We start from the raw sequence: 16,057 nt of genomic DNA, 5'->3' as shown, positions 1-16,057 counted from the left end.
AGAAACAACTGCTTTTACATCATTTGGTGTTGATGGATTTAGTATAATCACGAGTTTATCAGTAAAATTAAGTGTATTAAAATTTACATATTTTTGTATATAATATTTTAGAAAGATTTCTCTTTTATTTTTATTTATTTTACAGTTTTAAAAAAAAGGAAATTCATCGTCTAAGATATTACATATTTTACATTTTCTTTCATTTCGTGGTATTTTGGTATATCGTCCAGTTTCTATTAAGAGACAATGATCGCTTATTCTAAATTTGGTTAACATTTTTCTTGTTTCTTAACTTGGGTGCGATAGGTAGTACTTCATTTGGTTTTTTTATATTAGATTTAAGAAATTTATATAGATATATTTTATTATTTTCGTTTAAGTTATTTATCTTATCATCAATAAGAGTTTGATAATAGTTGATATAACTCGTTTTTAATTGGGGGTTTTAACATTTTAGTCTGTTTTAAAGTTTTAGTTTCCTCAATAAGTTTGATGTCAATATTTATATCTTGTGACACATTTTTTGCAAAAGTATACAAATGACAAGGAAGTTTAATTTCGTCAAAATGTTCTACTGATATCAGGAGATGTGGTATGAGTGCCGATGAGGAAATTTTTAAGGTTTATGTACCCTTCTGTAGCCATTTTTGTACGAACTTTTCAAACTTCAATTGTATCAAAACTACAGATATAATGAATAATAGAGATAGGCCATTTTGTACATATTCCAAGGGGAAACTTGATGCAAAGCATTATTTTTTACTATTCCATTGCATTTAATAGAAAAAGAGGACTTTGTGACAAATAAATCAAGATTTTTATAGAAAATCCACAGCCTTTATCCTTGTACTCTCATATTTGGCAATTTGATGACTGATAGATATAGGATTATTGCATGCAGTGCTAGCATTGATTTCCTTAAAACAAGTTTATAAATGTAGTTATTGGTTAAGACAAGTATAAATATGAACCTTTTAGGGTGCGCTCGACTTTAGTGACTCAGCACGAGGTGTTTTGGAATTTACAGGTTACTTAGAACTTTTTGTAAAAAATAAACACTAGCACATCATAGAAAATCAAGTGAGTAATTTATGTTTCAAATTTTATAACAAAAATCTCTGTATTAAAGGCTGTGGATTTTCGATCTATAAAAATCTTGATTTATTTGCCACAAAGTCCTCTTTTTCTATCAAATGCAATGAAACAGTAAAAAATAATGCTTTGCATCAAGTTTCCCCTTGGAACATGTACTAAATGGCCTATCTCTATTATTTATTATATATTTAGTTTTGATACAATTGAGGTTTGAAAAATTCGTACAAAAATGGCTACAGAAGGGTACATAAACCTTAACTCTCCATCCGAGTCAAATATGTAAAAGTAAACCATAATAGGTCGAAGTGCGGAATGTTTACTTTTTAAAATTTGAATGTTTGTAAATAGTTAAACCTTAGCAACGACAACCTGTCATTAAGGTATAATACTAACAAAATGGTGACGATATTACCGAGTGCTCAAGTTATACTCACTTGTCAATTATGTCAAAAAAGTTCGCCGGATAAGTGGAAGTGTATTGATTGTCACATATTAATCTGCGATAACTGTAAACCATACGTGCATGCCAGAGTAAAAACAGCAACGAGACACAACATAGTCGATATCAAGGATATTGACTTCAGCGAGCCAATTTAAGAACCGTCAGTTTATTTAGATAATATTCCATGTAAAACGCATTCAACACAATCGTGCTGCGTGTATTGTGTTTAATGCGAAGAACTGATATGTCCTAGATGCTTGATGAAAACACACAAGGGACACAATATAGAGGCAATTGAAACAAAATACGTTAAAAATTTGGAGTACTTAAGGAAGAACATTTCAAGTAATATTGACCCTCACGACTTTAATGTTATTTTTGGACCGTTTGAAAAACTAAATATAATTACTAACTCAAAAGATATCAAATTGACTAAGATTAAAACGTATGAAACTCCACATCCGTTTATTCATCGTATAGTTTCAACGAGTGATAATTCCGTATGGATAAATTGCTACACGATAAACACATTACAGGAAGTGCAAACAGCACAAGAATTGACGACTGTGCGTGACTACAACGATAAAACTCTATTTGACATAAAAGTATTAAAAACAGGAAATCTGTTGTTAACACAAGCAGAAGACAGTCATCTATATTCTCTCAGCAAAACTGGACAAATGCATATTGTCCATGATTAAGTCCCCTGTTACCTAAAGCTGTATATGTTAGTGATGACAATATAATCGTGAGTACAAGAGAGAAAGGAGATGTATTCCCTCTCACTGAACAAGGTCGTCGTCAGATTGTTGTTCTTGATCAAACGGGAAAGCAAAAGGTGAGCGTTATTGAATACGATAAAGACAACAAACATTTATTTTCTTTCGTCATGAGAAGAATAATCGACAAAACATTTAATATAGTATGCATAGATGCTCTATCATTTGGCTGTCGCAGAATTGTGAAAGTGGATAATAAATCAAGAATTAAATGGATCTATGAAGGAAACACAGATGAAATTCCATTCAGCCCAGCCGATTTAGCCATAACACAATCAGGGAATACTATTACAACCGTCGAAGCAAAGACCCACTCTTTGCATATTATATCAGAAGAGGGAGTCCTTATAAAGTATTTTATGATGGAAGACATGAACGTTTTACTTCCAATTAGTCTGGACATTGATTTAAATGGGACTCTGTGGATAGGATGTAGTACATTTAATATTCATGACAAAAATGCTAAATTCCACAAACTAGAAATATCAGGTTGTTAGAATGTTAGCTTTTCTTTAATTTAACATACCAAGAGGCAATACAAACTAATTTACAATGAAAGACAGACAACTCAAGCCAAAGAAACATGAGAAAGAAGAACCGTCTAATATCAAAAACAAAATATTACACAGAAAACTAAGATAGAGCAAGAAGTGGCCTTGACCTTTTCACATCCATAGACTTTCAAATTGTGTATAGTGTTTCACTACAGTATGTTACAGAATTATTTTCTAAACTATAAAACATTAGTTTATCAAATTATTTCAATATATTTTTCTATTTTTGAAAAAAAAAAATTCAAGCGCTGAAACAGTGTTTTAAATTTTGCATCTGAAAGGTTGTGTATTTTGTGAACATTAGTATCTAGTTATAGATAAATACATATTGTGTATTTGCAAAGTCTGGACAGATCAGTTATAACACAAAAAGTACCCTAGTCACCCGAGGCGAATGCAAGGTTTAAAAAAAATCATAAGTGTTATAATTACTTGTCTTGATTAGGGTTTGGTTGAATTTAAAACAAAGTCAGTTTGGTGCATAAACATTGTCTTAGTGGGATAATCCTGGTAAAAAAGTTTACTCAATTTTTTAAGGGAAGGATGAAAAATTATACAATGTAATGCCAATTTGCTAATGTTGTAATTCAAAATCAGTCATGACTCTTATATAACTTTTCAAAGCGACACACATTAGCTCAAGTCTTCATGAAATAGGGACATAAATCAATCTCTTAGTCATCATATGCGGATGCAGTACGCGTATTAGTATTACAACACACTTCCCTTTTTTACAAGAACAAGTTCGGCGCAGGACAGAGTTTGTTCAAAGCAGTTTTTAGTACAAAAGCTATCTGGAGCGTAAATACCGTCTTGATTCGGTCAAACTCGTCAGTTATAGTCTTATCTCTGCATAGGAAACACATAAGCCATGTGAGTACAAAGTTTCGATCAATGTTCGTGACCCATATTCCCATATGCATATTCATGGTATATCTGCACGGCCAATCCCAAATGTAATTGGGCGAATGTTGCTATAAAAACGATTGATTTTGTAATAGCCATACATTTACGAATTTTTGTTATCTTTAGGGACAATATATACGGTTCAGAAGCGCCTTTGTGGTATTTTTCACCAATTAACTAACAAATGAACTTAGGAGCCTAGGCTCCGTGTTCAAGACCGTATAGTGACCTATAATGGTTTACTTTTATAAATTGTGACTTGGATGGTGTGTTGTATCATTGGCACTCATACCACATCTTCCTATATATATTAAGAAGCTATGCTGGCACCTTTTCCATAGAAATACCCAAACGAGGACATTAGCTCATAAGAGCACTGGCGGCAAGGTGAAGTAATTGTTCTTTTTTTAATGTATCCTTGATATTTTCAGACACACCTTGGTGTAATTATGAACGTCTTAACATAAATTTCAATTTTCCTGCAGCAGATATGGCATCCTCTATATTGAGTTCAGAGCTAAACTCTATATTGCATATCCCTTGGTCTCACTGTGTCTGAATTGTAAGGTGTCACAATATCTACTTAGTTCTGGAGTTTGGCAGTTTTGTAAGCATCAGAGACAATCTTGGTTAAAAGTGATCGGTATATGTCGAGGATGTACTGCATGAGAAAGGCTTTTTCTTATGAAAGAACAGATCATCACTAACAATCGTTATCAATGAACTGACAGCAAGTTCAAATCTAATTTTTCAGTAACTGTTTTACCTAAATGCACAGGTGTTGACTTCAATAAGTACTTGGTAATGCATAGACAAATAATTACTCACATTAATTAGCACAACTCAAAAGACTGTCAACATGTTTAGAGGACTTTTCTGTTTTCTTTTTTTTAAAGGTTTTGCTTTTACACAAAAAAAACTCTGTTTTCATTGTCCAAACTACAAGGAAAAAACTGAACGCGATATCGTATAAAAGTGTCAGGTTGTGAGGATACATGTGGATAAGTTTGATCACATATATGGATTTCTGTTGTTTCTAATTTGAAGTTCCCCAAGGATGACTGGGGAAACGAAATATTGTCACTTGGTCTTCTCCCGACCGGCAGTAAAACGAAGTTGGGCGTCCGTTTGGCTGTGCGGGAAGAATCAAGTTCTCAGTCACGACCGGTCAGAATCCGATGCCTCGTGTAAAGAGAGTGCCATGTTAAGAACCCTTGCAACAACTCTTTGAGGGGTCCGTCGGTGGCCTGTTGCATTGCAAAATCTCTGTCCAAATCCAATATACCATCATTTTCCAGTGACAGTCCAAATTTTCCCGACCATCATCCAGAATGGCATCTATAATGACAAGACCTACCTATTGATTTAATTGTTAACTTTTCTCGTCCTGAAAATGCATGAAATATTTGCCACTGGACGTTAAGCAACCAACAATCAATCAATCATTTTAATTTAAAGACGCAACAATTTTGCCTTCTGGTGCAAGTCTCATAACATCATCACAAGCCCAGTAGTCAGCACTTTTGTCCTGACATGAATTATCATTGATATGGTTATATTTACAAATTTACTGTTCACAAAATTTTGAACTTTTGAAATACTAAGGCTTTTGTACCTCAGGCATAGATTACCTTAGCTATATTTGGCAAAACTTTTAGGAATTTTGGTTCTCAATGCTCATCAATTTCGTACTTTATTTGGCCTTTTTAACTTTTTTGGAATCGAGCGTCACTGATCAGTCTTTTGTCTGGCGTATATACAAATTTTAGTCCTGGTATCTATGATGAGTTTATTCACTGATGATTCGCCCAAGGAAAGCAGAACAACAACAGAATATGGTTGTAGCATCACCTTGTCACACACCAATTCTCTGCGAAACTTCAATAGTACTTTTCCCCCGACCACTTGCATGCATATTAATTGCTCTGAGGTTAAACATTGACATACAATGTATTTTCACACAATATCAACTATAGTCATTATCCGGAAAAACCTCTTCTTTGGTTAACTTTTATAAAAAAGTCAAAATTTCATTAACAAAAATATAATTTATTTACAGAAAATACACAAAAGAACTACTATATATATTCAAATCACTCAAAAATAAATTAACCTATCCTACAAAATCTACATAATCACATCGAAACTATCAAATTCATTGTGAAGGAAAAAATAAATGGTGGAGCTGATTGACAGATAGGAAATTTCCGTAATTAAAAAAGGTACAAATGATGTTTTTATTTTTGAGCTTTTGACAAAATTGTTTGGAATTTGTCCAACAAAATGTGCATGCAGTATCGCAATAATATGTTTTGTCTTCTCAAATTTGAAATATTGTTTTTGAATCATATGTTTTCTCGTTTTCAAAGAAATACGCGTTAAATTTGTATAAAAAAAACAGCCAAATTTAAGTTTGAAAGTTTTACTTTGGGATGGTTTTACTGTATTATATTTATGTCTTCATCATTCCGATGATCCTTGATGATATGTGCATCGAGAATATTGACGAAAATAGCGGGAAATTTAACCAAAAATGTATCTTTTAAGAATTTAAGGAAACTACCCAAAACCGTAAATTGAGGGGTACCCCATTCGAGGGATAAAATACCAAAATGTGACCGTAGCAACTTTTTACGACCAGACAGAAATAAAAATATAAATATTATTTTATCATTTGAAACAATTTGCAGCCGTGTGTTATTCTGGACCATTAAACTCGTTAACTAAGCGTCTTTTTCGATGTCAGTTGCAGTACTAATAGGAGGAACACGTCCGTATTGTACTTCTTTACCTTGCCAAGAATGATAAAAAAGAATAATACTTTAGTCAACTAGTATCTTAAACGATAGTATTTGAAACATGATATTTATGAAATGTTTGTGTATTTATCTGTTGTACGTCTTTTTCTTCTATTGGCTGATTTATCAGACATCAATTTTACTTACACATAAAAAGAATACCTGAATTTACAATAAATAGTCTATATGACGATCTAAAACACCAACAACATAAACATAATCTCCTTCCCCCGAAATAAACCCCCGTAGAAAACAAAATTGGATAACGCCGAACACAACATGATTTCGATAGTTTGATCACTTGTTGTGGTTTGGGTACAACCTGATTTATACATGTTATATATTCATATGCATGTATTCGACTGTATTGATAATTTTGACTTCTCAACCCTATATACTACTCTTTGAAATTTACATACTCTGCTTAAATATTGACTTGATACATATTTTCTGAAAGCTTTTGACAAACGAGAGTGATGACGAGTGCAGTTTCTTGAAAATACAAAAATAGATTTCAAAGTTTGATAATTTGTAACTGAGCATAAGCGGCAAAATTTTTTGCGTTAATGAAGGGTAAAGTTCATTTAAGTCAGCTTCATTACATCATATACAAGCAAATCGAACATGTCGAAAAATGAGAGGTTTAGGACAGTAAAAAAGAACAAAAATATAAACACCCTCCGTATGTTTGTGCATATGTTCAACAACAAAGATTATTATATCTTTCAATAATAAATACAGAACTTTTTTTTTAATAGCACATGCAATCAATGCCTCGTTTATCAAAAGCTTTCAGAACAATCAAGTATAGATTATAATCTAAAATCTTTACATAGTTTAAAGATGTTAAACTAAGATGAGAAAAAGGCAAATTGGTATTGTCCCTAACAAAGGGCGATGTCCAATTATAACTAGATTAATTGATTGATGTTTTCTGGTATGGTCTACTGGGGACAAAAATCATGCATATTAAGGACGAAAACAAAATATAAACAAATACAATAGGAAAGTCATGTAATAAAGGACGTCCGGATGAAGCTCGACCAAATTTGGATTGCCTCTGCAAAGTGAGAGTATATTTGATAAGGACATAACAGTTGCATTACAACAGGCTATCTACGGACCCGTTAAACGGTGTGGCAGGGTTTCTTAGCGTGCAGATGCAACGCTCTCTACACGAAGGATCCGATAAAACGTCCATATTCTGACAGGAAGTGGCTTCGTACTTATATATCCCACACAGTTTACGGATGCCCCACTTTGGCAAAATTTTACTTCATGTTGGGAAAAGACGCTAATGCGTTGTGTATGGTATGCGGAATGTTTGAATGATTGCGGAATGGCTTTGAATGCTTCAGAAATGTTTTGATTGTGGGCTAAAAAAAAGCCGTATTACAATAATTGGTACTTATATTCTGTTTGATGATCAGTATTTAAGCTAGCTCTATAGTTCCACGAGTTTTAAGTTATCGTGGACTAAGATGACAAAGGGTTTTATGTATCAATAATCGATTACACATTTTGACATGACCATTGCGCCTTTTAATGCACGTAACGTGTGTATGCATTATTGTAGTTTAGCGCTAAAGTGTACATAATTGCATGTGGTCAATTCTAAACTTGTTAAAAAAAAAAGAGTATGTAACACCTTTATATTTTATAATTACTTAGATAAAGTGCATTAAAACTTAACATAAAAGCAAAAATATGGTACACTTGCTAACCCCCTCTTAGTTGCACATTGTGAAGTTTGAAAGTTTCGATTGTGAAGCACAGAACGCAAAACAGACATCGATATCATGGTCCTCTGAAATATGGCCTATATTTGGAGTGTACTTATGCAACATTTAGGTTGCGATATACAGACCGGTAAGAAATGTTTTCCAACTGTTGCTTATAAATTGGCACATTTGACTGTCTCTCTGGTATCTTTCGCCCCTCTTTTACTTGTTACAACCGACTCAGTATGCCAGCTAAGCGAAACAGTGTTCAGTAGTATATTTATATGACATTTACCTGTTATCTTTCTAAAAACACTTTTTATATTTGTAGCTAGATGAAAAACATCCATTTACAATCGACCTGACAATTTGCATGATTTGACAAAAATGGAATCTTGAGAATCATAGAACTTTTCATTTATAGAATTGTTTATTATTGCAAATCATTTATGCCTGAAATATTTGCCATTGGACGTTGATGAGGTATCAAATAATTTTGTCAATCCATTTAAATTTGAAGGGAAAATTGCGTACATTGTCCTTACATATATATGATATTTTACTCTATCGTTTTAATTTAAGAATCTTATATCAAGTTTAAAGCACTAGGTGGATTTATTCATATCATATTTTTTAATAACCGAAAAATGAAACCGAGAACGTTGACTGAACAGAATTGACTTATGTATTCGGATTATATATTTCGAATTTTTACCCTGTTAACTACCCTGTATATCATAGCGTTCTATATATAGTTTATGTTTACTAAAATTACTTTCCTTGTCGTTTTACATGATAAATCATGTTATCGATATTTTGTGCATTTTTCCTTTGATCTGTTTTTGTGATAATTTTCATATCATTCTACTCGCTTGAGATGGAAAATTATCGCTAGAAACTAAGCATGCACGTGGTGTTGCTATCGAAATTGACATGAAATTGACAACGTCGTCATAGGTAAAATACCGATAAAAAGATTATCATTGTTCATCTCATCTCGATTGCCTTTCTCGCTTTCGCCGTCCCAGCTCAAGCGAGAAAAGCAATCTCGTTGAGATGATCACCGATAATCTATAATTAAACAACAAGAAAGTTTAAATTTGTCGGCGTATTCCATGTTTGCTCTGTAAGCGGGGTGACATGAATATTATAATTATATCGTATCATTAACCACACGAAAAAAAATAGACTTGTGAAGTTATCAAAGCATCCTTATTTTGAGATTGTGCTGTTGTTTAATTGGCATTTCAGGTTGTTATTCAACCTATGCAAAGAAAAAAATCATATTGTACAAATCATAGCCCCAAAATGTTTGTCCTTGGTCTCTAGCAACAACAAACAAACCATAATATATAATACAAACAAAATGGCGTCGAGATTACCGAGTGCCAGTACAAGAAAGAAAGCTCAAGTTATCGTTACTTGTCAATTATGTCAAAGAAGCTCACCGTTAAAATGGAAGTGTATTGATTGTGACATATTAATGTGCGATAACTGTAAAACAAACGTTCATGCTAGAGTAAAAACATCAACGCGACATAAAATAGTCGATATCAAGGATATAGAATTTAATAAATCCAAAGAATCGTCTGTTGATTTAGACAATATTCTATGTAAGACACATCCTACACAATCGTGCTGCGTGTATTGTGTTCAATGTAAAGAATTGATATGTCCGAAATGTTTGAAAACGCACAAGGGACATGATGTTGAGGAAATTGAAACGCAATACAACGAGAACTTGGAGTATTTGCGGGAAAATGTTTCAGGTAATATTGACCCCTATGACCTTACCGCTATTTTTGGATCGTTCGATAAACTTAGTATAAATTATAACCCGGAAAAAATAAATTTGAAAAAAATAAATACGTATGAGACTAATCTGCCATTTGTTCATAAACTAGTAACATCCAGTGTAAATTCAATTTGGATAAGTTGCTATCAGGCAACAAGTCTTCAGGAAATGCAAATAGCACAGAAATTGAAGGCAATACGTGCGTTCAACGATAAAACTATATACGACATGACAATATCCAAAACAGGGGATCTGCTGTTAACTTTAGCAGCAGATAGTCATCTTTATCGTCTAGACAAAACTGGGAAAATGAACATTGTCCATGATTTCAGTCCTCTGTTACCCAAAGCTCTCCATGTAAATAGTGACAATATAATCGTAAGTACAAGAGAGAAAGGAGACGCATTCCCTCTCGCTGAACACAGTCGTCGTCAGATTGTTGTTCTTGGTCAAACGGGAAAGAAAAAGGTGAGCGTTATTGAATACGATAAACAGAACACGCGATTATTTTCTCTCATTTGTAGAATGACAATGGATAAAACGGGAAATATAGTGGCAGTAGATTTTTCGTCAAAAGACATTGCCAGAATTGTAAAAGTCGTAAATAATTCTATTGAATGGATCTATGAGGGAAACCAAGACATTAACACAGATGCAATTCCGTTCAATCCTTCAGATTTAACAGTTACAAAGTTGGGTAATATTATTGTAGCTGATCAAGACACCCATTCGTTGCATATTCTATCAGAAGAAGGAGTGCTTATAAAGTGCTGTATGATGGAAGACAATAACATTTTGCTTCCAATCTGTCTAGACTTTGATTCAAATTGGAACTTATGGATAGGATGTAGCACAAACAAAAATTCAGAAGACAATGCTAAAATCCACAAACTAGAAATAAGTGGTTGTTAGAATGTTAACCTTTTTTAATCTATTTGAATTTGCTGCTTTGTAATTGAATATATTTACCATACCTATGCAGTAGTATGGAATCATAATGGTCACTTAAGCAATAAGGACAGGGGATCAATTGTTCCACTTTATTTTATGCTTTGTTTGTAGTCTGTAAAGTCTTAAGATTCTTATACTTGGTGGAACTGCATAACAATAAAACGTAAATAAAAGTAATATTATACACAATACATTTTTATAAATAACATATCCTTAAAAAATAATGAAAATAGGTTGTAATTACATGAGCAATGCCACAGGTTCCAAAAACGGAGCAAGATCTATCTAACCTTCAAGAGCACATGAAATCATCCCCGTTTTTGGCATGGTCCGCTTTTCTCAGTCTTTAGTGTTCTATAGTGTGTTTTGTGTACTGTTATTTTATGTTTTGCCATGGAGTTATCAGTTTGTTTTCGACTTGCCCCTTCGGTTTTGTTACCTCTTTTTTAAGATTATATCTATGAATATACTTTATATTCACTAACTTCAAAATGACAGCAAGCCCAAACAGAAGAGAGAGTCCTGAATAAGTAATACGTTACTAGTAACTTATAAAAAAAAATGAAAAGCATTAAATGAATGGTTCTCAATATATTGTTAAAAAAACGACATATAAGACGTTGTTTACTTAGTATCGATACAGATGTTCAGTGAGATAGTGCTGACTGCATGATTACAAGCAGTGTTATTGACATACAATCGCAAATAAATTTGTCTCTGCATATGTTCAACAAACACGATTATCATATCTTTCGATCATAAATACAGAATTTTTGTTTAAAAAGCACACCAATCAAAGCCTCGTTTATCAAAAGCTTTCAGAACAATGAAGTATAGATTATAATCTAAAATCTGTACATAGTTTAAACATGTTAAACTAAGATGAGAAAAAGGCTAATTGTTATAGTTCCAAACAAAGGGTGATGTCAAATAATAACTAAATTAATTGATTGATGTTTGCTGGTATGGTCTACTGGATAAAAAATGCATGCATATTAAGGATGAGAACAAATTATCAATAAATACAATAAGAAAGTCCTGTAACAAAAAACGACCGGATGAAGCTCGGACAAATTTTGATTGCCTCTGCAAAATAAGGATATACTGGATAAGGACATAACAGTTACATTGCAACATAAAATTGAGAAAGGAAATGGGGAATGTGTCAAAGCGACAACAACCCAACCATAGAGCAGAAAACAGCCGAAGGCCACCAATGAGTCTTCAGTGTAGCGAGAAACTCCCGCACCCGGAGGCGTCCTTCAGCTTGCCCCTTAAAGATATGTATACCAGTTCAGTGATAATGGACGTCATACTTAACTCCGAATTATACACAAGAAACTTAAATTAAAAATCACAAGACTAACAAAGACCATAGGCTGGCGCCGATTGCGGCGGGGTTAAACATGTTTATGAGAGCTCAACCCTCCCCTACACTTCTAGCCAATGTAGAAAAGAAAACGCATAAGAATACGCACATTAAAATTCAGTTCAAGAGAAGTCCGAGTCCGATGTCAGAAGATGTAACAAAAGAAAATAAACAAAATGACAATAATACATAAATAACAACAGACTACTAGCAGATAACTGACATGCCAGCTCCAGACCTCAATTAAACTGATTGAAAGATTATGTTTCATCATAAGAATATCAGGCAAAATCCGTCCCGTTAGGGGCTTAGTATCATACTTTCATAAAATGTATGAGAAGAACATAACCCGTGACATGCCAACAATTGTTTTTTTTTTAATGTGTTTAGTTCCGATGCAGAGACCCTATAAGTGAATCAATAGTAAAGCCAAAATATGCAATCTGAGTGAACTTGAAATTAAAGATACTACCGAGCGGACATAGATAAATCTTTTTTTCTCGAAATAACTACTGATGGTAGTTTGAATACCAAAATTTATGACAAACGGGATGATTTAATTTTCCTATAGTCAACTTTCCACTTCTGTGTAGCAACATCCCAGCGGCACCAGCATATGAAGTATATGTGTCTCAATTATTACGTTACTCTAGAGCTAGCTCAAAATACGTTGATTTGTTGAACGAGGAATACTCCTTTCTCAAAAGTTGCTAAGACAGGGCTATGAATCAATCAATTTAAGGTCATCACTCAAGAAATTTTACGGTCGCCATCATGAGATGATTGGCCATTATGACAAAAGTGTGTCAGAAATCATATCTGATATTCTTCCTCAGTCATAATAACCTTCCATCATTACCGAACTGAACAAAAAAATAACACGACGGGTGCCGTATACGGTGCAGGAAATGCTTACCCTTCCGGAGCACCTGATTTCACTCCTGGTTTTTAGTGTTGTTTCTTATTTCTTATTTATATCTGTTGGTGTAAATGTCCTTTGGTTTTATGAGTCTTCTCCTTGGTTTTGATTGTTATTGTCTTTAATGAACTGACAACAGTATTGTAACTATGTCTCTTCTTGATAAGTCTGTTTAAAGGTTTTGTAAGTTTTTGAGGTGAATATTGACATTTTTGTGCTTTGTAAAGAATATTACCATAAAAGATTGGATGTGACATACCTGAACGTATAAGATGTCTGCATGTTGAGTTATATTTACGAATTATTTCCTTATACCGATGATAAAAGTTTTGACTAGTTTGTGATATCGAAAACCCTGAGTCAGTAATACATAAATTTAGCTCGCTAAAATCTAATACGTTGTTACATACACAAGCAAATCGTACAAGTTGAGATATATGACCACCATAAGATGAAGTCAAGGTCTTTCCTTTGCCAACAAAGGTATAAATGGCGTCAACTTAGGCAATATCCTTCATCATAAATTAGTTCAATCGAAAATACCTCCTTATTTTTTAACACCTAAATATTTTATTTTTGGTTGAATAAAGTGCATTAAAACTGAACAAAAAAACCAAGAATATGATGCACTTGCTAATCCCTACATTATTTGCACATTGCAAAGTTTGATAGTTTAGATTGTGAGGCACAGAGAGCAAAACAGAAAAAGATATGATCATCTGCAATATGGACAATATTTGGAGTGTTCTTATGCAACATTTATGTTAGTTTAAACATATTTATTGATAGTGGATTGGGAAACAAGTAATTGCAGCTCATATGAAACCCTTTCAACTTTGCGGATGCAAGTGCTGTCTTGTAATGTAATGTCTTAAGATTCTTATACTTGGCGGAACTGCATAACAACAAAACGTAAATTAAAGTAATATATTACACAATACATTTAATAAATAACATATATGATTTATTGTCATCCTTAAAAAAATGAAAATAGCAATACTATGTGTTTTAACACGCATGTATCGCACTTTTAAAGTTAAGCTTACATCTTTCGTCTAGTAATGTAGAGTTTTGATATATAAAAAAAATACACTTGTTGCAGTTGCCAGTTAGAATACAGTTATCATGGTTCCACATTTGAGTACAGAACTGGTAGGAAAATTGAAGCAATGACTAATTGTAAACAAAGAGAGATACCAATACAAACATATTTCTGTTGTAAAATGAACAACACAAAGGCTATTACGAAAGAGGACAAACAGTTGAATAATAATAACAAAACATTACACTGAAAACTAAGATAGATCATTAAGAACTTCATCAAAGCAGAAGTAATCTCGGGTTCTCAGGAAGGGTTAGGATATTCTGCTTCATTTGAGGTACCCGGCGAGTTACCTTTGTTTAAAAAAATATTTGTGTTACTGCCACTGATTTATCAAACAAAGATATTTACTTCAAAACTTAAATGTTTTTTGTGAAAATTCTCCTGAACTGATTCAAAAATATTATGGACTGAAGACGATTTTGAACTTGGTATTTATATTTACGCCTGTCTACTATCAAAGACTGTATGTAGCTCTCTCATAAAAACTTCAGGGGGCTTTTGTCATCAAGGAGCTGACTTAATGACCCACCCATCCTCCATTTATGTATATATACATTATAACTTCCATTAAGAAAATTTATTTTGCATCCTTTCCCAGACTTTGCCAAATTCGGTCATTTGATCCACGAGGTCCAAGTTGTTCTTTTCAACAATGAAAATTTGAATCTAAAACCCCCTTTCCTTTCCGAAAGAGAAGGGTGTGGTCATCAAGTGCAAATATTATTATTTTTTAGGAGAAAACCTTGTTGCATTTCGATTGATTTACGTTTCTACAAAAAGGGTTGGGTTGGGTCATTGGGTGCAAAACAAAATGTCTTATAATAAAATTAACGGTACCAATTTTCCTGCACCAGATGCGCATTTCGACAATATATGTCTCTTCAGTGATGCTCGTGGACAAAATATTTGAAATCCAAAGCTTATATAAAAGATGAAGAGCTATTATCCAAAAGGTCCAACACGTATAGCCAAATCCGTGAAAGAAATTAGAGCTTTGCATGAGGGAGATACATTCCTTAATTTATAATAATTTCTAACATTTTGTAACAGCAAATTTTAATAACACAAAAAAATCCGTATTTTCATGCCAGTACCGAAGTACTGGCTACTGGGCTGGTGATACCCTCGGGGACTAACAGTCCACCAGCAGAGGCATCGACCCAATGGTAGAAATAACATTAACGGTTCCAATTTTCCTGCACCAGATGCGCATTTCGACAATACATGTCTCTTCAGTGATGCTCGTGGCCAAAAAAAAATCTTTCTAGAAGATGATTTTGTCGCATATCAAATGAAAGTTCATCAGGTCCGCATTACAAATATCATATATCCGTATGTTAAGATGGATATAGTCATTAAGTGCTAAAAGTGAAAAGTTATAGAGGGTATGTTCGTCACTTCTAAAATGAAATGACGAAAGGAACTATTTACAATTATCAGACTTTTAACAGAAAGAACTTTCAATTGTTTTACAAACAAATGAGATACTAGTTTACTCTCTCTATATCTTGATAATCAGTATTTTGTATTATTCTCCAAATTCATCAATTACATTGAGTTTATTATAACTCAACTACTGATTACTGTTGGCATCTTAATCCTTTGTTTTGGGAATATTTTATG

The 16,057-nt window shown here is 33.2% G+C and overlaps 2 protein-coding genes across 2 annotated transcripts; both read left to right on the top strand.

Annotated features, from left to right (window-relative positions):
- Window positions 1-2,426: 2,426 nt before the first annotated feature.
- Window positions 2,427-2,813, top strand: LOC139497631 (uncharacterized). The gene has a single exon (XM_071285861.1). It carries the CDS (start codon window positions 2,427-2,429, stop codon window positions 2,811-2,813), a length of 387 nt encoding a protein of 128 aa, XP_071141962.1.
- A 6,848-nt stretch (window positions 2,814-9,661) lies between these two features.
- On the top strand, window positions 9,662-11,002 carry LOC139497630 (tripartite motif-containing protein 42-like). The gene has a single exon (XM_071285860.1). It carries the CDS (start codon window positions 9,662-9,664, stop codon window positions 11,000-11,002), a length of 1,341 nt encoding a protein of 446 aa, XP_071141961.1.
- Window positions 11,003-16,057: the final 5,055 nt, after the last annotated feature.

Source organism: Mytilus edulis, chromosome 12 (genome assembly GCF_963676685.1).
Source record: "Mytilus edulis chromosome 12, xbMytEdul2.2, whole genome shotgun sequence".
NCBI lineage: Eukaryota > Metazoa > Mollusca > Bivalvia > Mytilida > Mytilidae > Mytilus > Mytilus edulis.
The sequence above is the reverse complement of the archived record's forward strand: the minus strand, read 5'-3'. Positions and strand labels throughout refer to the sequence as shown.

Coding starts and splice junctions, on each gene's coding strand:
- LOC139497631 (XM_071285861.1), top strand. CDS start 2,427: ATGAGAAGAATAATCGACAAAACATTTAATATAGTATGCATAGATGCT.
- LOC139497630 (XM_071285860.1), top strand. CDS start 9,662: ATGGCGTCGAGATTACCGAGTGCCAGTACAAGAAAGAAAGCTCAAGTT.